Source organism: Aotus nancymaae, unplaced genomic scaffold (genome assembly GCF_030222135.1).
Source record: "Aotus nancymaae isolate 86718 unplaced genomic scaffold, 86718_ANA_hifiasm-v0.15.2.pri h1tg000053l, whole genome shotgun sequence".
Taxonomy (NCBI): Eukaryota; Metazoa; Chordata; class Mammalia; order Primates; family Aotidae; genus Aotus; species Aotus nancymaae.
Window position 1 is genome coordinate 13,847,443 of NW_026988467.1, and position 22,963 is coordinate 13,870,405.

At 44.0% G+C, this 22,963-nt stretch overlaps 1 protein-coding gene across 1 annotated transcript in view; it reads right to left on the reverse strand.

Annotated features, from left to right (window-relative positions):
* Window positions 1–970: 970 nt before the first annotated feature.
* The window catches only part of SDHB (succinate dehydrogenase complex iron sulfur subunit B), a 36,224-nt gene continuing 14,231 nt past the window's right edge, over window positions 971–22,963 (reverse strand). Inside the window, exons 3-8 of the mRNA XM_012439941.2 lie at window positions 16,454–16,539; window positions 12,344–12,480; window positions 11,501–11,617; window positions 6,726–6,827; window positions 5,378–5,500; window positions 971–1,176 (exon numbers count right to left, since the gene is read on the reverse strand). Coding sequence (XP_012295364.2) covers window positions 1,099–1,176; window positions 5,378–5,500; window positions 6,726–6,827; window positions 11,501–11,617; window positions 12,344–12,480; window positions 16,454–16,539 — 643 coding nt within the window. The 3' untranslated portion in view covers window positions 971–1,098. The remainder of the gene's footprint in view (window positions 1,177–5,377; window positions 5,501–6,725; window positions 6,828–11,500; window positions 11,618–12,343; window positions 12,481–16,453; window positions 16,540–22,963) is intronic.

Genomic DNA, 22,963 nt, shown 5'->3' on the forward strand with positions numbered 1-22,963 from the left:
CCACTGTGCCAAGCCCCTTTCCCCTTTTTTGGCATTGCTTTTTTTTTTTTTGTGTGTGTGTGTGTGTGTCTGTAGAGTCTCACTCTGTTGCCCAGACTGGAGTGCGGTGGTGTGATCTCAGTCTCTGCAACTTGTGCCTCCCAGACTCAAGAGATTCTTCTGCCTCAGTCTCCCAAGTAGCTGGGATTACAGGTGTGCACCACCAATGCCTGGCTAATTTTTGTATTTTTAGTAGAGATGGGGTTTCACCATGTTGGCCAGGCTGGTCTCGAACTCCTGACCTCAAATGGTCCACCCACCTTGGCCTCCCAAAGTGTTGGGATTACAGGCATAAGCCACCGCACCCGGTCTACACTGCTTTTTAAATGAGTGTTACTGCTGTGCATTGAGCATCCCAGCCACGGCAGCAGTGCTACAAAGTTCATGTTTGCAGTGAGAGGCCCCTCGAGGTCTTTTGTGGAACTACCTGGATTCACAGTTGATCAGGGTCATTGATCTGTGCTGGAGGAATCTCAAACCTGGCTTTGCCAACGTATCCAAAGACTTACCAAAATTTGGTTTTCAGGAATTCTGGTACTGAAAACTATAGAAACCGGGATGATACAGAACATTAACATTAACTGAGCATTCAGAGTAAGTGCCAGGCATTCTCCTACCAGGGGAATGGAGTAGGCACAATTGTGGATCCCATTTTACAGAGGGGCAACTGGAGCAGCAAAGAGGCGAAGGAACTTGTCCAAGGTTGTCCAGCTGGTGAGCCGCAAAGCTGGGAACAAGCCCAGGCCCTGTCTGATGTCAGTTCCATGCCTCATCAATTCCTTCCAGCGAGGGTCCCCCCACCCCCGCTCAGCTCTGGAGCCCTGTCCATCCCTTCAAGGACAAGGACTCCTGGCACCTTCACGTTCCCCTGCAGCAAGTAAAGGAACAGGCTTCATTTTTTTTTTTTTTTTGTTAATAAAGTAGAATAACATTTATTTCTTAAAATTTTTATTATACATGCTGTATTCATGGAAAACCAAGATCTTCAAAGAACTCAAATTAGACATAAATTATGTTCAGCTCTGAGCTGGGTACAGGTCATACTTAGCATGGAAACAGTTAAGCTGAAGCTTTCTTCTCCTTATAGGTTGCCATCATCTTCTTGATTTCTGCAATAGCCTTCCCTGGATTCAGACCCTTGAAAACAGAGAAGAGAAAATGATAACTGAAACAGAATGGGAAAGCCCAAAATCCCGGGTGAAACTCCTTCCTCAGCTGGTTCAGTGTCAAAGCAAGGTGAATGCAAATCAAGTCCCTCAAAACCATAGGGGCTGGGCTAAGGACTCTTCTGTCTACCTTTTCTGACATTTAAAGATGGTCAGCTCCCTCTGGCAAGAGCTCTGCCACGAATTCCTTCCGGTGTGACAGGCAAACAGGCCCAGAGCAGAGCTGCACTCTCTGACTGCTCAGACACCCAGGATAGTGTCTCTTCTAGATCTACAGGCCAATGCCAAAATCAGCCAGGCATCTCGAAATATTTCACATCATCACTATTATTAAACCAGCAGCAGCAGAAATCAGCATATACCAGCTCTCAACGGTATTTGGAAGAAACGACCCTCTCTATTAACCCTTTGTAACCACCATGATTAGTTCAATTGGCCAGTACCATTGGTATTAGCTGCAGTTTGCCTCTATGGCTGCTGACGTCTGCTTTGCAGGAGGTATGATAATTAAACACACTGAATGCCAGCTTCATTGAAGTAGGAAGGGAGACAAGCAAGTACTTGGCAAAATGAGACAAGGACTTATCTGACATTAGTGAAGGTTCCCCTCATTTTAGAAAGTAAGACTAACCCCCTAAAAAAGTGTTGTGGAAAGAAGAAAAAAAGGAAAGAAAGAAAAGAGATCTTGAGAGAAGAAGAGAAAGAGGATAACGTTGGTCAAAAAGACACTCTTCAGGCCGGGCGTGGTGGCTCACGCCTGTAATCCCAGCACTTTGGGAGGCTGAGGTGGGTGGATCACGAGCTCAGGAGATCGAAACCACAAAACCATCCTGGCCAACATGGTGAAACCCTGTCTCTAAAAAAAAAAAAAAAGACAGTCTTCATATACTGACATGAGATAATCTCCAAAATATACTGGGTGAAAAAATACAGATGATGGTGATATAAAAAAGGCAGAAAAGAACACATATGCATTTGTGTGCAGCATAAAATACTTCTGAAGTTCACACAAGAATCTGACAGCATCACTGCTTCCAGGGAGGTGGCTGGGTGGAGTGGGAGGGAGACTTTTCACTGTATATCTTTCTGAATCTGGAACCACCTGCGTGTTTCTGGTCCCCACAGGGTCGGTAAGGGTGTTTAGACTTAGAAGGTCGGTACACAGGAGCGTACCCAATCCGTGCAGGAAGAAAGAGCATTGGACTGGGAGGCAGATGGCCTAACTCTAGTCTTACCTTCCCATTGACCTGACAGCGACCTTGGGTGAGTAACTCCCCCCTCCACCTGGGACTCAATTTTCCCATCTGTACAAGGGGGTTAAACTTGATGGTTTTCAAGTCCCTTCCAGTTTCATGATCAGCCTATGTCAATATCTCAGTCCCAACTTCCAGCCCTGTTTTATAGAAGGGAGAGCAAGACACAGAGAACCTGTTCTTGGCTGTCTCAGCTGTCTGCTGCACCCACCCACTCCATGCACAGGTTTGTGACCAGGAATGCACCTCAGTCACTTGCAGAGCTTCTGAGGAAATACACGAGCCAGGCCCCACCACTGAAGATGCTGTCTCTGTCTTAACAGGCCCAGTACTCATGTTTTTTTTTTTTTTTTTTTTTTTTTTTGAGACAAGAGTCTTGTTCTGTCACCCAGGCTGGAGTACAGTGGCATGATCTTGGCTCACTGCAACCTCCACCTCCCGGGTTCAAGTGATTCTCCTGCCTCAGCCTCCCAAGTAGCTGGGACTACAGTTGTGCACCACCACGCCTGGTTAATTTTTTTTGGTATTTTTAGTGGAGATGGGGTTTCACCATATTGGCCAGGCTGGTCTTGAATTCTTGACCTCATGTTCTACACGCTTTGGTCTCCCAAAGTGCTAGGATTACTGGCATGAGCCACTGTGCCTGGTCTCATGTTTTTTTAAAAAATAACAGAAGGTGATATTTATTGAGTGCTTACTATATGCCAGGCACTGTTCCAAGTACTTCTGTAGCATAACTTGCCACAGAAGTCAGAGTTCATTGGGGACAGGACCCAGATGGAAGCCCAGACAATAGGGAGCTAGAGCCTGTAGGCTCCCCAAGTGAGGCTGCTGGAAACTCAGAGGATTTCCAGGCAAAAAATAAGTGAATTCTATAGCTTGTTTCATGTTTTCAAATACATGGTGTAATCTTTTTATTGCTAACTGGCCACTCTACAGTTTTCCATCTGGCTGCCCACTGACTCACTGCAACCTTATTTTTTTAAAAGAGATGGGGACTCGCTATGTTGCCCAGGCTGAAGTGCAGTGGCTATTCACAGGCAGGATCCCACTACTGATCAGCACGGGAGCTCTGACCTGCTCCATTTCCAACCTGGCCCGGTTTACCCCTTCTTAGGGTGGTCCCCCGCTCCTGGGAGGTCACCATATTGATGCCAAACTTAGTGTAGACACCTCATTGGCATAGTGCACTACAGCCCAGAACTCCTGGACTCAAGCGATCCTCCAGCCTCAGCCTCCTGAGTAGCTGGGACTATAGGCACGCACCACTGTGCCTGGCAACTCACTGAAACTTTTAAGTGAAATTACTCGCCCACAGTCTCTGTTGAGGGCAGCCATGTTCTGAACCATGTTCTGAACCTGGTCTTTCGCTGCCCACTGGCCAGGGCTGACTGGACCAGGGCTGATACCTGCTATGGTTTGAATGTGTCCCCAAAAACTCATATGCTGAAAACCTAATCCTTAATGTAACAGTATTGAGAAGTGGAATCTTTAAGACATGATTAGGTTATGAAGACTCTGCCCTCACAAATGGATTAATGCCATTATCACAGAAGTAAGTTCTTGATAAAAGGATGACTTTGGATTAGCCAGGTGTGGTGGTATGTGCCTGTAGTCCCAGCTACACAGGAGGTAGGAAGATCACTTAAGGCCAGGAGTTCCAGGCTGCAGCGAGCTATGATTGTGCCACTGCAGCCTGGGCAACAGAGTGAGACCCTGTCTCTTAAAAAAAAAAAAAAGTATGAGAAGGGCTGGGCACGGTGGCTCATGCATGTAATCCCAGCACTTTGGGAGGGATTACAATGCGGGCAGGTCACCTGAGGTAGGGAGTTTGAGACCAGCCTGACCAACATGGAGAAACTCTATCTCTACTTAATATACAAAATTAGCTGGGGGTGGTGAAGCATGCCTGTAATCCCAGCTACTCAGGAGGCTGAGGCAGGAGAATCACTTGAACCTAGGAGGCAGATGCTGTGGTGAGCCAAGATCGCGCCATCAGACTTCAGCCTGGGCAACAAAGGTTAAACTTTGTCTCAAAAAAAAAAAAAAAAGGATGAGCTTGGGCCCCCTTCTCCTGCAATTTCTACCTTTTGCTGTGGGGTAATGCAGCATGAAGGTTCTTGTCAGACACTGGCACCAGCCTCTAGAACTGTGTGTCAAATAAACTTCTTTATAAGATTACCCAGGCTGTGAAATTCTGTGATTGTACCACAAAACAGACTGAGACAGCACCTGGCCAAAGGGCAGCCAGTCTGTAGCCAGCTGCAACCTTTGATGTGCAGGCATGAGAAGCTGAGCTGGGCCTAAGCGTGCCCTCTCAGGAACCAGTGCCGAGAAGCACTGGGAGCAGATGGTAGGTGGCTGAGGCTGGAAGTGTGCTACGAGTCTCTGGATTCTCCACAGAGTTCAGGCCAGAGTGAGCCAAAAGCGGAGCTAATGCAAGCAGGAAGAGGAGTGAAAACTGAAGCTCTGAGTCAGAGAAAACCTCCACAGAGCTGAAAGAAAGAACAGGCTGCTGGAGAGCAGAGCAGATTAGCAGCCGACATCACAAGAAAGAAATGGAGAAGAAATCTAGTCCTCACAGCTGCCCACATTCGGATGGCTTTTGCTTTCTGTTTCCTATGAAGTCAGGCTGAATGCAGGTACCTGCTCATGGATTCCTGTGGCATCCTTAACTCCCACAATGTCCCTGTGTAGCGTACAAATAAAGCCTGCTACTCAAGTGGCCCAAGTCAGTCTGTTCCTTGCAACTAAGAGCCAAACTAGCCCCTAGGCTCACACTGACAGGACAGGTACACTCTGGTCCCTTTCCATCTCAAATGATGAGGGTTGCTCTCTGCCAGTCACCTCTTTGTGAGCACATGCTTCTTCTGGTGTGTCAGCTCTGAGGCAGAGCTGAGGGCCACCAGTCTCACATACCTTGGGACAGGTCCTTGTGCAGTTCATGATGGTGTGGCAGCGGTACAGAGAGAACGGGTCCTGCAGCTTGGCCAGGCGCTCCTCTGTGAAATCGTCTCTGGAGTCAATCATCCAGCGATAGGCCTGGAAAACCAGGGACTGATTAGCTGAGCTGCCAGTCAACAGGCCACAGCGGCACACTGGCTCAACTCAAAGCTCTGGGAGTGCAGAGGAAAGGGAATTCACTCAGCTTAGATGCCTCATCTCCACACTCTTTAATTCTTGCCCATCTTTCAGGGAATCTTGATTAATGGTCCCTGCAAACCTTTGATCCACACTGCACCTGGTACCCGGGTGTTTAATTATACATGCTGGGCATCATCTCCTAATTATTTCATGTTGCTCAACAGCTTCCTAACCAGCTTATGATCTAGTGAAGGCAGGAACTTCATATGACCCTCTTATCTATCTCCATAGCACCTACCCATGCTGGACTCACTGTCTCTGAGTAAAGAAATGATTTAACAGACCTGTCTACAGATAATGAGTTTTTGAATTCACACAGCCCTCTCAGCAGCCTGAGATCAGCAAGTTGAAATGAATTAATCACATGACCATGGGCCTGCTCTAGCAGTGTTACTTGGAGGACCTCTACATCCTCAATACCTCGGAGCAGCTGGTAAAAGTGACAAGTATGAGTGTACCTCATTGTTCAATCTTTACATGGCTGGGAATCAGTATTGCTCATGTGGTCACACTACCCTGTAACTTCTCTTTTTGTGGGAAAATGAGAAATGAGAAGTTGGTTTTTGAGTTGCTTAGAGTCTATGAAAAGCATGTATCTAAAGGTACAAGCTTTCTGGGAACAAAGGCAGTGACTTTCTTTGCAGTGAACACTAATACCATTTTCTTTCTAAGCAACTCCTAAATCCAGGCTTTCATTAGCTGGGAAACAGCTTCCAACCTCATAGCTGGGCAGCTGCCCTTCAGAGACACTGCTTTCTCCCCTGCTTGCATGCTACAAATCTCATGTTACAAATCCTATGAGATAGAGATGGGGAGCTTCTGACCACGCAGGCAAATGGATAAGTGCTAGGGGCACAGGAAATACATTTTAAACATCTGCAAGGCATGGTTTGCCACCCCCTGGGATGACTCTCACTGCACTGAAAAAAAGGCAATTTGCAGACAAGGCCTGGATTTACTGAAACCAAGTGAGTACAATCCAACCAATTACCCTGTTTGGACTGGATGGCAATGAAGGAAATCAAGACCCTCAGAAGGGCTGGCTTATAGCAATCTATTGTCCTCTTGGACTTCTGGATGCTTGAGTTTCAATTTCTCTTAAAGCAATTGAGGAGCGCCTCACCTGCATAAGAACTGCAGGCCCCAGATATTTGTCTCCGTTCCACCAGTAGCTGGGGCAGCTGGTGCTACAGCAGGCACAGAGAATGCACTCATAGAGCCCATCCTGTATGAGGAGAAAGGAGTCAGGAGCTTGTAAGGGGAGAGATGCTGTCATGTCTTCAGCAGATTAAATGTGACCTTTGGGGTCAGTGCATGAACAAAGTGCCTACCTGCATGTAAATTTTCTTGGCAAAATCCAAGGGGTGATTTGCAGATATTTAGCAGATTAATAAAGATCTTGCAAGTGAAATGTAAACATCTGCCCAGGGTTAAGTCCACGTATAGTGCGCTTACCCTTTAATAAACAATAACCTCTCACTTGTCTAAAAAAGAAATAGAAAACAAGAACACAAAAACAGCTCACACAAATTCCAACTTACTGGAATGCAGGCAAGAGGGGAGAGATTCAAAAGGCCTGGGGGCTGAAGCACCAGGAGGCTATAGCCACTTCTGCCCTGGGCTCAGCAGAAGGGCCCTCAGGTTTCCACTGGGAACATCAACATCATCCCCAATGACTGCCACTGCCAATCCTGACAGAGCACCCTGTGCCTTACACGCTTTCCTCAACTGCTCATCACAGTAATCCTATGAGGTGAGTACCAGGAAGTTCCACTTACAAGCAAGGAAAGAAGGCATGGAGAGTGAGTTAGGCCATGTGCCAAGGGACGTGCCACTGTAAGCAACAGAACCAGGATGTGGTCCTGGCAGTTGGCTCTGGCTTCCTGCACTTTCACACCTGCCACACTGGCTTAATCTGCCCAACAAGTCCTAAACACTAACTGGACTTTCTGAGCTTGGAAACAACATAAATGTTTACAGGATTAAAAGCAGCAAAACAAAAGGGGCCCACTGACACCTGAGGTGACAGATGAGTACAGATGAGACAGAATCTATGGTTGTGACTGAATCATGAGTCTTCAACCAAATCTATGTTATGTTCAGAAGGCTGGTGGGCGTGTCAACTGGCCCTCTGGTCTAGAAGGCAGGTCATAGGATTAAGAGCATTTTTTTTTTTTTTTTTTTTTTTTAGATGGAGTTTCGCTCTTGTTACCCAGGCTGGAGTGCAATGGCGCGATCTCGGCTCACCGCACCTCCGCCTCCTGGGTTCAAGCAATTCTCCTGCCTCAGCCTCCTGAGTAGCTGGGATTACAGGCACGCGCCACCGTGCCCAGCTAATTTTTTGTATTTTTAGTAGAGACGGGGTTTCACCATGTTGACCAGGATGGTCTCGATCTCTTGACCTCGTGATCCACCCGCCTCGGCCTCCCAAAGTGCTGGGATTACAGGCGTGAGCCACCGCGCCCGGCCAAGAGCCTTAATAATAGTTACAGTCTTTAACTCACGCATAGAAAAATCTGTAGTAAGAAATTAAAATGTTTTGGGGCAGAACTGGAAGGATAAAGATGTTCATCTAGCCTTATTTCTAGCAGTAAAAAATAGGAAACAATTTCATTGTCCAGCAATAGTGAAATGGTTTTATAGCACATGGTGCATACATCTGGAGCAGTAGAAAGCAAAATGTAAGTTAATGCTTATGAAGAATTTTAAGGACATGAAGAAAATGCTCACAACGTAAGTGAAAAAACCAGGATACAAAAGCATATTTACATTTTGATCCCAGCTACATAAAAATATAATGTAATAAACAAAAAAACAAAGGAAATTGTAAATATTAACAGAGGTTATCTTTTGGTGGTGAAATTATAGTTTTTTTTTTCTTTTTTTTTTTTTTGAGACAGGGTCTTGTTCTGTCCCCCAGGCTGGAGTGCAGTGGCACGATCATAATTCACTGCAGCCTGGAACTCTTGTGCTCAAGCAATCCTCCCACCTCAGCCTCCTGAGTAGCTGGGACTCTAGGTGCACACCACCATGCCTAGCTAAGTTTTAAATTTTTTGTAGAGACAGAGTCTCCCTATGTTGCCCAGGCTGGAAATTACAGCTTATTTAAAAAATGATGGAGCCTCTCTGAATCTATTGTGGTTTGGGGGCTGCTCAATTAAAAATAAATACATACATAAATTTCTCTATATTTTCCAATTATTTATTAAGTTCAGCATGCTAATTTAAGGAAGCAAAAAATGTCAAACAAATGTTTGATATGTAAATGAACAAATTTCTATTACAGGTTGGGCGTCCCAAATACGAAAATCTGAAATCAAAAATGCTCCAAAATCTGAACTTTTTTGAGCACCAACATGCTGCTCAAAGGAAATGCTCACTGGAGCATGGATTTCACATACTGGATTTGGGGTGCTCAACTGGTAAATGTAAGGCAAATATCCTGAAATCTGAAAACATCTGAAACCCCAAACACCGAAACCTAAGCATTTAGGATAAGGAATACTCAACTTGTATCTAGAAAACCAAATAGGCTGAGGGGAGCTCTTCAATCCTTAATAATACCACATCAGGGAGATGTTCACTAGCTACATATCTGCCTTGCCTAGGAATGCAAGAGGACTAGTTGGGCCAGAGGGCCCGGTTCAGCCTGGACTCTGGGATGCATGAGACTCTCGGGGAGGTGAAAACTGAGGGCAAAGCTGTAGCCTGAGAAAAGTAGCTCTGAAGTCTCGCCCCAGGATTACACTGACATGCAGGCCACTGTGCTGACCCGCACCATCTCGATGGTGACAGACTGGGCACACTTACTAGGACTCCCCTTTCTTTCTTTTCTTTTTTTCCCCCCGAGACGGAGTTTCGCTCTCGTTACCCAGGCTGGAGTGCAATGGCCCGATCTCGGCTCACCGCAACCTCCGCCTCCTGGGTTCAGGCAATTCTCCTGCCTCAGCCTCCTGAGTAGCTGGGATTACAGGCACGCGCCACCATGCCCAGCTAATTTTTTGTATTAGTAGAGATGGGGTTTCACCATGTTGACCAGGATGGTCTCGATCTCTTGACCTCGTGATCCACCCACCTCGGCCTCCCAAAGTGCTGGGATTACAGGCTTGAGCCACTGCGCCTGGCTCTTTTCTTTTCTTCTGAGATGGAGTCTTGCTCTGTTGCCCAGTCTGGAGTGCAGTGGCACGATCTTGGCTCACTGCAACCTCTACCTCCTGGGTTCAAGTGATTCTCCTGCCTTGGCCTCCCGAGTAGCTGGGATTATAGGTGTGTGCCACCAAACTCAGCTAATTTTTGTATTTTTAGTAAAGACAGGGTTTTATTATGTTGGCCAGGCTGGTCTCAAACTCCTGACCTCAAGTGATCTGCCCACCTCGGCCTCCCAAAGTGCTAGGATTACAGGTGTGAGCCACTGCGCCCAGCTGGACTTGCCTTTCTTAATGTTTTATGGGGAACAGGACACGATGCTAAATATTTATGAAGTCTTAAAAGGTAGAATTCGCCGGGTGTGGTGGCTCACTCCTATAATCCCAGCACTTTGGGAGGCCGAGGCGGGTGGATCACGAGGTCAAGAGATCGAGACCATCCTGGTCAACAAGGTGAAACCCTGTCTCTACTAAAAAATACAAAAATTAGCTGGGCATGGTGGCGTATGCCTGTAGTCCCAGCTACTCGGGAGGCTGAGGCAGGAGAACTGCTTGAACCCAGGAGGCGGAGGTTGCGGTGAGCCGAGATCGCGCCATTGCACTCCAGCCTGGGTAACAAGAGCGAAACTCTGTCTCAAAAAAAAAAAAAATAAATAAAATAAAAGGTAGAATTCATTTACTCATTCATACGATTGATACTTTTCATATATTCATATATGTATACATAAATATACTCTTCATATATTCATATATGTATACATATATACTCTTCATATATTCATATATGTATACGTATACATATGTTTTAGAGACAGAGTCTTACTATGTTGCTCAGGCTGGCCTCAAACTCTCAAATTCCTGGGCTCAGGTGATCTTCCTACCTTGGCCTCCTGAGTAGCTGGGACTATATAGCCATGTGCCACTGCATCTGGCCTTTTTTCATTTATACATATTTTTACAGTATTTACATAACTAATATTTATTGATAAAATAACATGTGCCAGGGCCTAGGGATCCAGAAAGGAAGAAGACACAGCTATTGCTCTTGGGCCCGCACAGGCTTGCAGCTGGGGCTCTGTCTCCATTTGGTTCCTTTTCTACCTACATGTCCACGAGTATGCAGGTAGGGAGTGTGCAAATCAGAGAAGATTTCTTCATGGAGGAGCAAAAGTAGTGTAGAAGAAGAAAGACTGAAAACTTGATAATGATGCCTCCGCTTTAAGATTTTATAGCCTGTACACAGGAACGGCAATTTCCAGAGAGTGAGCTGGCTGGGAATAATCCTGCACCACAGGTCACCAGAAGTATGGTGTCAGCAAAGAACACTAATGGCTCAGTTTTACCATTAACATTTCACTTCCATTTGTAAAGCAGGATGGTGGTAGTTACAACTGGCCAGCATACGTGTTTCATTGCCCACAGTGAGAGAACAGTTCTGACTTAGAGGTCACCTTTTAAAGCCCAGACAATTTACATGCTAGTTTCTTTTGAAAAAGATGGACTGGCAACACAGCAACTACCCACTCTTGCAGGCAGGGTATGGGACTCTAGTTCCTTGGTCCACTCCAGGCCATTCATGGGTTCACACTACTCACCAGGCCCTAAGAGGATGAGTGCCCAACCCTTGTGCCAGTTCCTTTCCAGAATACACTAAATGGCTTGCATCATCTCATGTTCCCCGCCAAGCCACGCTCTTGGCAAACATTTCTGCAATAAATTCTTCAGATCAAAACAATAAATAGGGACTAATGACCAGTTTCTCACGGTCTTCTATGGACTGCAGATACTGCTGCTTGCCTCCCTGAGATTCATCCTTCTTCTTCAAATAAGGCTCAATGGATTTGTACTGTGCATAGAAGTTGCTCAAATCCTGTGGTTAAGAGGAAGAAGAAGAAGAAAAGGCTCAGATTCCATCATTACCTCAGCTTTATTTACCCCATTTCTTGGACACTGCCTACTCGTCCACTCTATGCCAGGCAGAAGCCAGACTCTCTTCCTTTGTCATGAATATATGCAAAGATTACACAAGGAGAAATGGTCACAATGTTAAGCATGGTTAGGAAACCTCTCCCTCACCTACCTGGGAAACTTTCCAATCCCACAGTCCTTTCTGCCCTTGAAAGCACCATGTTACCAAAGGTGGTCAAATATAAAGGAGGGAGCAATTCAGGGAGAACTCATAAACAGCTGTTGCTTTCCCAACTGGTATTTTCCACATGATTTCTTTGTAGTTATGGCCAAAGTATTCATTTTTGGGAATGTTCCAACTCTAAAATTCTGTGCGCCGTTACTCTCAAACAAACCTAACCAAATGAGCTGCTGGAGGATTTTCTAGGCGTTTATATTCTGCCATTCAAATTCTTTAATTAAACTCTGGCCACACTGTCTCAGATCTGGGGATTTTCCAAACCTCTCAGCGACACTGTGGTCCTCCTCTTGCCATAATATAGGAAACAGTCCCATCTGTTTACTATCTGACTAGAAGAGGAACCTTAAATACTCAAAGAAATCCTGCCCTAAAGAACTAATAGCATAACACATATAGCACCGCCCACTATGCAAAAGAAAACAAAACCAGACAGATGCAGAAACTCACAGGAACAAGATCCTTTATCACATACATATGCGGAAGAGGGTAGATTTTTGAGACTTTATTGAGGTTGGTGTCAATCCTTCGGGTGCAGGCTAGAGTGTTGCCTCCATTGATGTTCATTGCACAAGAACCACAGATGCCTGAAAGAGACACACATTTAACACATCCTCACCCATATCCAGAATCAGTCCTGTCTCTAATCTTTTCTTCTGGGTCCTCCTTGCTTTGCCATCAGGGGCAGCACTGACATGGAACATGCTTCTCTCAGAGGTGCCTGTGGACTTTTCTCCCTTCCCTCTTTCTTCCTGCCCTGAATGTGGTTCTAATGGCTTAAGTTCCAAAAACCATTTTGACCATGTGACAACCTTGAGGTTAGAAGCCACATGCCAAGGATGGCCCTGGAGGAGGCCAGGGGCCTGCGGGCTGCTGGCATCATGGAGTTTCCACAGCAGTTCTAGCTCTATGCATCATGTGTTTTGAGAGAAAAATCAGCCTGTGCTTTCTTTTTTTTAAAAGAAAAGGTCTCACTCTGTTGCCCAGTGATCCTCCCACCTCAGCCTCCCAAGCAGCTGGGACTACAACAGCAGGCCACTACACCCAGCTAATTTTCTGGTATTTTTTTGTAGAGATGGGGTTTGTAGAGATGGGGTTTCGTTATGTTGCCCAGGCTGGACGTGAACTGCTAGGCTCAAACAATCTACCTGCCTCGGCCTCCCAAAGCACTGGGATTACAGGTGTGCCACTGGACACCTGTCAAGCCTGTTTTTTAAAGCTATTGGTATTTGAACACAAATCTAACAGATAAAATATCCAAAAGTAAAGTAAATCAACATTGTCTTGGTTATCTTAAGGTTGAGGTGACCTGGATACAGATTTCAAGAGACAGCTCTTCTCCATTTTTTTCTTGGCTGAGTCTTCCTCTGTCGCCCAGACCGAAGTGCAGTGGCGCAGTCACAGCTCACTGTAGCTTACTTTGGCCTCATACTTCTGGGTTCAAGCGAACCTCCCACCACAGCCTCCCGAGTAGCTGGAACTATAGGCATGTGCTACCATGCCCGGCAAATTTAGAAATAGTTTTTTTAGGTTGGGCGTGGTGGCTCACACCTGGAATCCCAACACTTTGGGAGGCTGAGGTGGGTGGATCACTTGAGGTCAGGAGTTCGAGACCAGCCTGGCCAACATGGTAAAACTCCGTCTCTACTAAAAATATAAATTGTGGCGGGTGCCTGTAATCCCAGCTACTCGGGAGGCTGAGGTGGGAGAATCACTTGAATCAGGGAGGCGAAGGTTGCAGTGAGCTGAGATTGCGCCCCTGCACTCCAGGCTGGGTGAGACCAAGACTCCATCTCAAAAAAAAAAAAAAAAATTTTTTTTTTTGTTAGAGCAGGGGTCTCACTATATTGCTCAGGCTGATCTCTAACTCATGGCCTCAAGTAATTCTTCTGCCTTTGCCTCTAACTGTTTTAGGATTACAGGTCTGAGCCACCACACTTGACAGAGGTAGGACTTCTTCTATTGTCTTCAAAAAACAAGCAGCATGGTACTTGGGGGCTATGAAACCCACAAAAGCTGACTCAGCATGGACTTTCCAAAGAGAAGGAGGATAAACTAATGTGAAACTGGAGCAAAGCAAAGCAAACTAAACAAAAAAGGTGCTGACCCAGGACACTGACATGAGAATTTTCTTAGCCTGGACCTACTTCCTGTATATGGAAATTTCCTGGGCATTTTGGAGTTTAAAAATGATTATGTAATCTAAACCTCTAGTGCCAGTTCTCTGAAGCTGTTTTTTGAAGATCATTGGGTCAGATAAACCTGATTGCTTGAGATAGTTGCACTGGTTATCACCTTTTTTTCTTCTTTTTTTTTTGAGATGGAGTCTCTCTTTGTTGCCCAGGCTGGAGTGCAGTGGCGTGATCTCGGCTCACTACAACTTCTGCCTCCTGGATTCAAGCAATTCTCCTGCCTCAGCCTCCTGAGTAGCCGAGATTACAGATGTGCGCCACCACGCCCGGCTAATTTTTGTATTTTTGGTAGAGATGGGGTTTTATCATGTTGGTCAGGCTGGTCTGGAACTCCTGACCTTGTGGTCTGCCCACCTCAGCTTCTCAAAGTGCTGGGATTACAGGCATGAGCCACTGCACTAGGCCTCACTTTTTTTTTCAAATGGAAAGGGAGTCTCACTATGTTTCTCAGACTGGTCTCGAACTCCTAACCTCAAGCTAGCCTACCGCCTAGACCTTCTGAAGTACTGGGATCACAGGCGTGAGCCACTGCGTCCAGTCATTATCACTTTCATAAGACTAAAAAAGACAGTAAGACTCTCTCCCTCTCCTGTAAATCTTAATAAGAGTGTAAGAGAACACAAAGATGTGTCTTAAGCAAATGCTCCTAGAGTTCCCCAAGAGACTGGATATTATCAATACATTTATGCAAACCTGGCATCCAATTAGAGCAGTTTGCTTTTACAAGAAACGGCCTAAAAATTTTAAAAAAAGGCCGGGTGTGATGGCTCACGCCTGTAATCCCTGCACTTTGGGAGGCCGAGTCGGGCGGATTGCCTGAGCTCAGGAGTTTGAGACCAGCCTGGGCAACACAGTGAAACCCTGTCTCTTAAAAAATAAAATAAAATAAAATAAAAATAAAAAAAATCCAATGAAATTTCTCTCAAAAAGGCTCCCCTGGGAATTCTCTTACAAAATGGGAATTAAAAAATAAGAAAAACAGATGGTAATAAAAAGGAGTAGCAATTAATACAATTCTGCCTCATTTTTCTTTTAGTCCAGATGGGTAGCACCTTATGTTCTTTTGGCTCTGAAAGAGTCCTACAGGGAAAGGTTACTGAAAAGCATCTACCTTTCCTGTGTTGCCAGGACTTACATGGGCAGATGTAATTGCTGCAGAATGTTCCCTGAACAGCAGGACTCAGCTGAACTATCATAATATTCATCAGCATTTGCAACACTAAATAAGATTAGCTGAATCAAAACAGCTGTCTTAAAAAGACTTGAAATGCTTGACATATACAGCAGAACAGATAAAAAGCGGTGGGCCGGTATCTATACTGGGTTTTCCGTTTTTTTAAGGTTCTCTTAGAAAAAAGCTCAGTGTCCTCACAGAACCAAGCTACTCTCTACTTTTGTTTTATCCCAGGTGTTCCAAGCCAAGTCAGTGCCTGAGAGAGCAGGTCTGGAGTCCGGAGTCTGACAGCGTTGGCTGACTCCTGGCTCTCAAGTCACTCTCCACGTGTCCTTGTGGAAGTCCCTTACCCTCTTTGGGCCTCACCTTTAAATTGAAGGTAAATAACAAGCACACCCATCTACCTCATGTACAGTGCACAGAACAGAACTGGGCACACAGTCTGGCTCCACAGACATCAGGGCCAGTCGGTCTTCGTGGCACCCCGTGCAATTTCTGCCACATCTGAGAACTACCTGAATTAACTTTTCTTTAAAATATCTCTTGAGGAGTTTTCTTTAACTTGTTTTGCGTAAATTCACATTAAAAAAAATTTATATCCCTATGACACCATCATTAGTAATTGTATTTTTCTAATGCAGAAAATAAATACATTGCTATTGTGGTAGAAAATGTTGGTCTGTCCACCGCCTCAAATGGGCTCACGTGGTGCCAGCAGCACAAGTAACCAGACAATGAGGGAGACACTGTCACAACCAATCCAGAACACAGCTACTGAGTACACATCATGCTAGGAGCTGAAGGAGACTCGCACATCTACCTTGCTGGACAAGCCTAAGTGCCAGATAGAAACTCTCCACTGCTCCCTTAATAAAAGAGCTCAGCAGCACGAAAGGTGCCAGCCAGCAGGTCCCAGCTAAGCCTTGCAGCGTGTAGCAGCTCACAGGGACCGCTGGATGCAGTAACCACAGGATAGAATGCTCCCGAAGGGAAGTAAACTTAGAAACCAGAACTTGCACCATGGTTAGAATTTTGGATGCATTTACCCAAGAAAAGGAACTAGGTTGCACAGCAGGTTCACCCAGCAGAGAGCTGCAGCTGTTTTCCAGATGTTTCCATCAGTTTTGGCCAGCCCAAGCCTCTCTGGAGGACCACAACACAATATCTGGAGCCCAACAGGAATGAAATGCTCACCTTCTCTGCATGATCTTCGGAAGGTCAAAGTAGAGTCAATTTCATTCTTAATCTTGATTAAAGCATCCAATACCATGGGGCCACATCTAACAAAGAAAAATATCCAGTGGTATTTATGTAAAGTTCAATCTCCCTACATTTTATCATAATATAATTGGAGACACCTGGATATATTAGCTTATCCATTTGGCCTTATCAGGTCACCTTCAGAATTTTTTCCATAGTTTTGTCTTTGTAGATTCTTAGACATTTTAAGTACTGCACAGTTCTATTTTGATGATCCTGGTGCAAACACATTTCTAGGAAACAGAAGCTAAAGTAGCAGTAGACAAGTATGTAGGTTAGTATCTCGTAGTAAACAAGTATGAAACAACTTCCATACAATGGCCAAGTGTTTGTTTTTTACTTCTGAAGCTCCCTGCAAAGTTTTTCCAAATAATTTATTTCAAATTTTAGTTTAAGTTTTAGGATTTAGACAATAGTTTTAAATAGTCAGTAATTAATAATACAAACCCATAACAGAAGGCGTAGTACAGAGAATAAAAGACAGCCAATCACTCACAGTCCCCTAATCAAATCACTGTGAGCCTCCTAGGACATATAGGAGTAGTGGCATGGTACTAAGCGCAGCATCCCTGGGCTTGGGACCTGCAGTGTGGGCCTGGCAGCCAAGAGCCTGGTCTGAACCTTGGCTGAGTCACTTACCAGCTTATAGGCAAATGATTTAATTTCCGCCTGAGCATTTCATCCATTGAGTGCAGAAAGCAGCACCCGCATCTCACAGGACTGCTGGAGTTAATACACACGAAATCTTTAGAGCAGCATCTGACACGTAAGTCATAATTTAACTATAATAATCATCATGTAGAGACTGTGATTCTATAGAAGTTACTCTCTCTGAACCTCAGTTTATCTGTAGAGGTCAGTTAGTATTTATGGCACAGGATTATTGTGAAAGTTACATAAAAAGATGCAATTTTCATAGTACCTGGAACACAGTAAGTGCTCCACAAATCTATTTTCTGGTTGCCACAGCTGCCCCCATTCCTCTCAGTATTTTTTTCTCTTTTTTTTTGAGATGGCGTTTTGCTCTTGTTGTCCATGCTGGAGTGCAATGGTGCAATACTGGCTCACCACAAACTCTACCTCCTGGGTTCAAGTGATTCTCCTGCCTCAGTCACCCGAGTAGCTGGGATTACAGGTGTGTGCCACTGTGCCCAGCTAATTTTTTGTATTTTTAGTAGAGACAGGGTTTCTCCTTATTGGCCAGGCTGGTCTCAAACTCCTGACCTCATGATCTGCCCGCCTCAACCTCCCAAAGTGCTGAGATTACAGGCATGAGCCACCTCACCTGGCCCCCCACCAATTATTTATTTTATTTTATTTTATTTTAAGACGGGGTTTCACCATGTTGGTCTGGCTGGTCTTGAACTCCCAACCTCAGGTGATCTGCCCGCCTTGGCCTCCAAAGTGCTTGGATTACAGGCATGAGTCACCGTGCCTGGCCAATTATTTATTGAACATCTACTCTGCCAGGTTCTGTTCCAGATGCTGGGGCTATAGCAGAGAATAAAATAGATGAACACCACCTGCCTGAACAAAGCTGTTCCAGAGGACTCATTCTAGAGACTCAGTCTGTCCACGTTCTTTGCCTGTTTACTGGGATCTTGGGAATTCTTTTTCATGATCTGAACCTTTCATATATTATATCTGTTGCTATTTCTGCTTCCTCCCTCACCACCAATAGTAATTTGCTATTTGACTCCTTATTTTGGTAATGTAATTTTAGACATACATGAGTTAAATCTTTATGTTAATAAAGTTGGCCATTTTTTCTTTCATAACATTATCTATCACTTTAAAGCCTAAACAGACCACTGTGCTTCCTGAGTTTGATAAATACATTTTTTTCTTTTTCTTTTGTAAATACGTTTTTTTTTTTTTGAGACGGAGTCTCGCTCTTGTTACCCAGGGTGGAGTGCAATGGCGCGATCTCGGCTCACTGCAACCTCCGCCTCCTGGTTTCAGGCAATTCTCCTGCCTCAGCCTCCTGAGTAGCTGGGATTACAGGCGCGCGCCACCATGCCCAGCTAATTTTTTGTATTTTTAGTAGAGACGGGGTTTCACCATGTTGACCAGGATGGTCTCGATCTCTTGACCTCGTGATCCACCCGCCTCGGCCTCCCAAAGTGCTGGGATTACAGGCGTGAGCCACCACACCCGGCCCAATACATTTTTTTCTATTAAAAAATTTTTTAAAGTTACTCCCCTAAAACTGCAAAAACTTCATCAGTTGTCTCAAATTACCGACTAAATCCTCTTTTGCTTCCTGTAATACCTCTCTCTCGTATTTAATACTGGAACCTTAGATAAAATGAGGTCTGTTTTGTTGCTACTTTTTTATTCTAATGACCTGTCTGTTCCTGTCCTAGCATATTTTAAATGACGATGAAGTCTTTGTTTTTTTACATTACAAAGGCTAGTATCTGCATCTTATAAAAACTTCAAATTATAGTTAAAAAGTCATCCTGCAGATCATACTTGGGCAGAGAAAAAAAATTAAAATATCAAAGCCCCCCTTTAAGCTGGGCTCATTAAAGAGTACAACATAAACTTTCTCAGATTTTACATGGATACCAAAATTGTTTGATATTCTGGGTCCTTTGCATTTCTGTAAGAATTTTAGAATCAATGTCAACTTCTGTTAAAAAGGCAGGTGGGATTTTGATAGGGATTGCAATGAATGTGGAAATCAATTTGGGGACCACTGCCTCCTTAACATTGTCTTCCAACCCAAAAACATGGCACGTCTTTCCCTTTATTTAGGTCTTCTTGTCTTTCAACAATGTTTTATAGTTTTCAGTGTGTAAGTCTTTTTTTTTATTTTTTTTGAGACGGAGTCTCACTCTGTCATTGAGGCTGGAGTGCAGTGGCATGATCTTGGCTTATTGCAACCTCCGACTCCCAGGTTCAAGCAATTCTGTCTCTGCCTCCGGGGTAGCTGGAATTACAGGCACACACCACCATTCCCAGCTGATTTTTGTATTTTTAGTAGAGATGGGGTTTCATGATGTTGACCAGGTTCATGATGTTGGCCAGGTTGGTCTTGAAATCCTGACCTCAGGTGATCCGCTTGCCTCGGCCTCCCAAAGTGCTGGGATTACAGGTCTGAGCCACTGGGCCTGGCTCAGTGTATAAGTCTTTATTTATTTATTTGTTTTTTGACACAGGGTCTCACTCTGTTGCCCAGGCTGGAGTGCAGTGTTGCAATCACAGCTAACTGCAGCCTTGACTGCCCAGGCTCAAAAGATTCTCCCACCTCAGCCTCTAAGTAGCTGGGAAGACAGGCACAGGCCACCGCACCCAGCTATTTTTTTTTTTTTGTAGAGACAGGATTTTGTCTTGTTGTCCATAATTTGTTCCTAAGAATTTCCTTTTTGATACTGTTATATGCAAAATAGCTTTTTTTTTTTTTGAGACGGAGTTTCGTTCTGTTGCCCAGGCTGGAGTACAGTGGTGCAATCTTGGCTTACAGCAACCTCTGGCCTCCTGGGTTCAAGCAATTCTGCTGCCCCCACGCCCAGCTCATTTTTTGTATTTTTGGTAGAGACAGGGTTTCACCATGTTAGCTAGGATGGTCTTGACTTCCTGACACTGTGATCTGCCCGCCTTGGCCTCTCTAAGTGCTGGATTTACAGGCGTAAGCCACCATGCCTGGCTGCAAAATAGTTTTTAAATTTCATTTTAGGATTGTTCATTGTTAGTGTATTGAAATACAATTTTTGTTTGTTTTCAACAGTACTGATAGAGGTGTTTTCCTAGGTAAGCAGGGTGTTACATATATAAATATATATATGTGTAAATTTTTTCTGTGGGGACTAAGTCTTGCTATTGTTGCCCAGGCTGGTCTCAAACTCCTGGCCTCAAGCAATCCTCCTGCCTTGGCCTTACAAAGTGCTGGTATTACAGGTGTGAGCCACCATGCCTATCCTAGAAAAATACACTTAACTTCTAATATCTGCTATGTGCCAGTATTTTCAGAAAAAAAATTGTGCTATTGTGAAAATCAAAGAATATAGCTACTTTTTTTGTGTATACATAGCTACAAAATAGGGTTCAAAAGTAGGGTTTCAGAGTCAGATTAGAGGGAAATAGAACTATAATTAAAACATGGTGCAATATAAAGTGAAGATAGACATAGGTTGAAACAACAATCATGGACAAATTATACATAATAAAAAACTAAACTACACTTGATTTCTGTAGACCAATTTTGTGCCCTGCAACCCTGCTAAACTTGTTTATTAGTTCTAATAGTTCCTGGCGGGCAAGGTCTTAGGTTTTCTTTCTTTCTTTCTTTTTTTTTTTTGAGACAGGGTCTCCCTTTGTTGCCTAGGCCGGAGTGTAGGGCATGAGATCATGGCTCATTGCAGCCTTGACTGCCCGGGGTTCAAGTGATCCTCCCACCCCAGCCTCCCAAGTAGCTTGGTCCCAAGTGCCACCATAACTGGCTAGCTTTTTCTTTTGAGACAGTCTTGCTGTTTCGCCCTGGCTGGAGTGCAGTGGCGTGATACTGGCTCACTGCAACCTCTGCCATCCAGGTTCAAGACATTATTGTGCCTCAGACTTCAAAGAAGCTGGGATTACAGGCGTGTGCTACTAAGCCCAGATAATTTTTGAATTTTTAGTAGAGACAGGGTTTTGCCATGTTTTCCAGCCTGGTCTTGAACTCCTGGACTCAAGTCATCTGCCCACCTGGGCCTCCCAAAGTGCTGGGATTACAGGCATGAGCCATCGCATGTGGTCTGGCTAATTTTTTGTTTGCTTTTTTGTAGAGATGGGGGTTTCATTTTGTTGCCCAGCTGGTCTCCAATTCCTGGGCTCAAGCAATTCTGCTTCAGCTTTTCAAAATGCTGGGATTACAACACGAGCCACTGTGCCTGCCCAAGATTTTGTGTTACAAGATTATGTTATCTATGAGAGACAGTTTTACTTCTTCTTTTCCAATTTCTTTTTCTTGCCCAATTTCTCTAAGCCTCCAGTGAAATTTTGAATGACTGATGCTAGTATAAAAAATAGAATTATTTGTAGCCACTGAAATACACAAAAATAGTATTTTGTATACTGACCTTGCATCCTGCAGCCTTGCTAAATTTATTCTTTTAGTTTTGCAGACTCCCTGAAATTTTCTGTATAATCATGTTGCCTGTGACTAGAGTTAGTTTAATTTCTTCCTTTCCAAGCTTACATATGCCTTCTACTTCTTTTACTTGCCTTTGATGCACTGGCTAGAACCTTCAGTACAATGCTGAACTCAAATACACAGCAGACAATCTTCCTTGTTCCTGATTTTATGGGGAGTGTTCAACACTCATAATAAAGTATGCTATTAGCTGTAGTTTTCACAGTCATCACCTGGCTGAGGAAGTTCCCTTCTTTTCCTATTTACAGAGTTATTATTATTTAAGTAAAATTAGGACTATTCCTTTTAATTTAAATTCCTTATAGTTTTATTTATTTATTCTGTTAAAATATACACACTGTGACAATTACCATTTTAACCCATTATCATTTTTAAAAATCATGAGTGTTAAATCTTGCCAAATGCTTTTCTGCATATAATATTAAAGCAATCAAATGGTTTTTCTCCTTTATTCTGTTAATATGGTGAATTACACTGATTTTCAAATGTATTATTTATTTTTCTTGCACTTTATACAAACAGCATATAGTTGGGTTTTGCTTCTTTAAAAAATCTATTCTGACACTGTTGACTTTTTAACTGGGAGTATTTAATGGTTTTTACATTTAATATAGTTATTGACATGTCTGGATTTAGGTCTATCATCTTACTATTTGTTCCATCATTTTGCTGCTGGTTTCTTCTTCCTTTCTTATTCTAAGTAATATTTTTAGACTAAGTATTTTTAGAAATCAATTTTAATTTACATATTGGCTTTTTAGCCACATCTCTTTGCATTTAAAAAAAATGATTACTCTTGGCTGGGCACGGTGGCTCACACCTGTAATCCTAGCACTTTGGGAGGTTGATGGAGGAGGACTGCTTGAGCCCAGGAGACCAGCCTGGCAACATAGTGAGACCCTGTCTCTTAGGGAAAAAAAAAAAAATTTCAGCGAGGCATGATGGATGGTACATGCTTGTAGTCCCAGGTACACAGGAGGCTGAAGTGGGAGGATTGCTTGAGCCTGGGAGGTCTCAGGGAGGGAGGACTGCTTGAGCCTGGGAGGGCATAGTGAGCCGCGATCGTGCTATTGCATTCCAGACTGGATGACAGAGTGAGACCCTATTTCAGAAGAAAAAAAAAAGTTACTTCAGAATTATAATTTACATCTTTAACTTTTCATAGCCTATTTAGAGTTACTATTGTGCCACTTTAAGTAATGCAAGAATCCTGCTACATTATTACAGGTCTATTCACCCTGCTATTACCAGCCCCTATGCTAGTTATCATATGCATTACATCTATATGCGTTTCATATTACAGAATA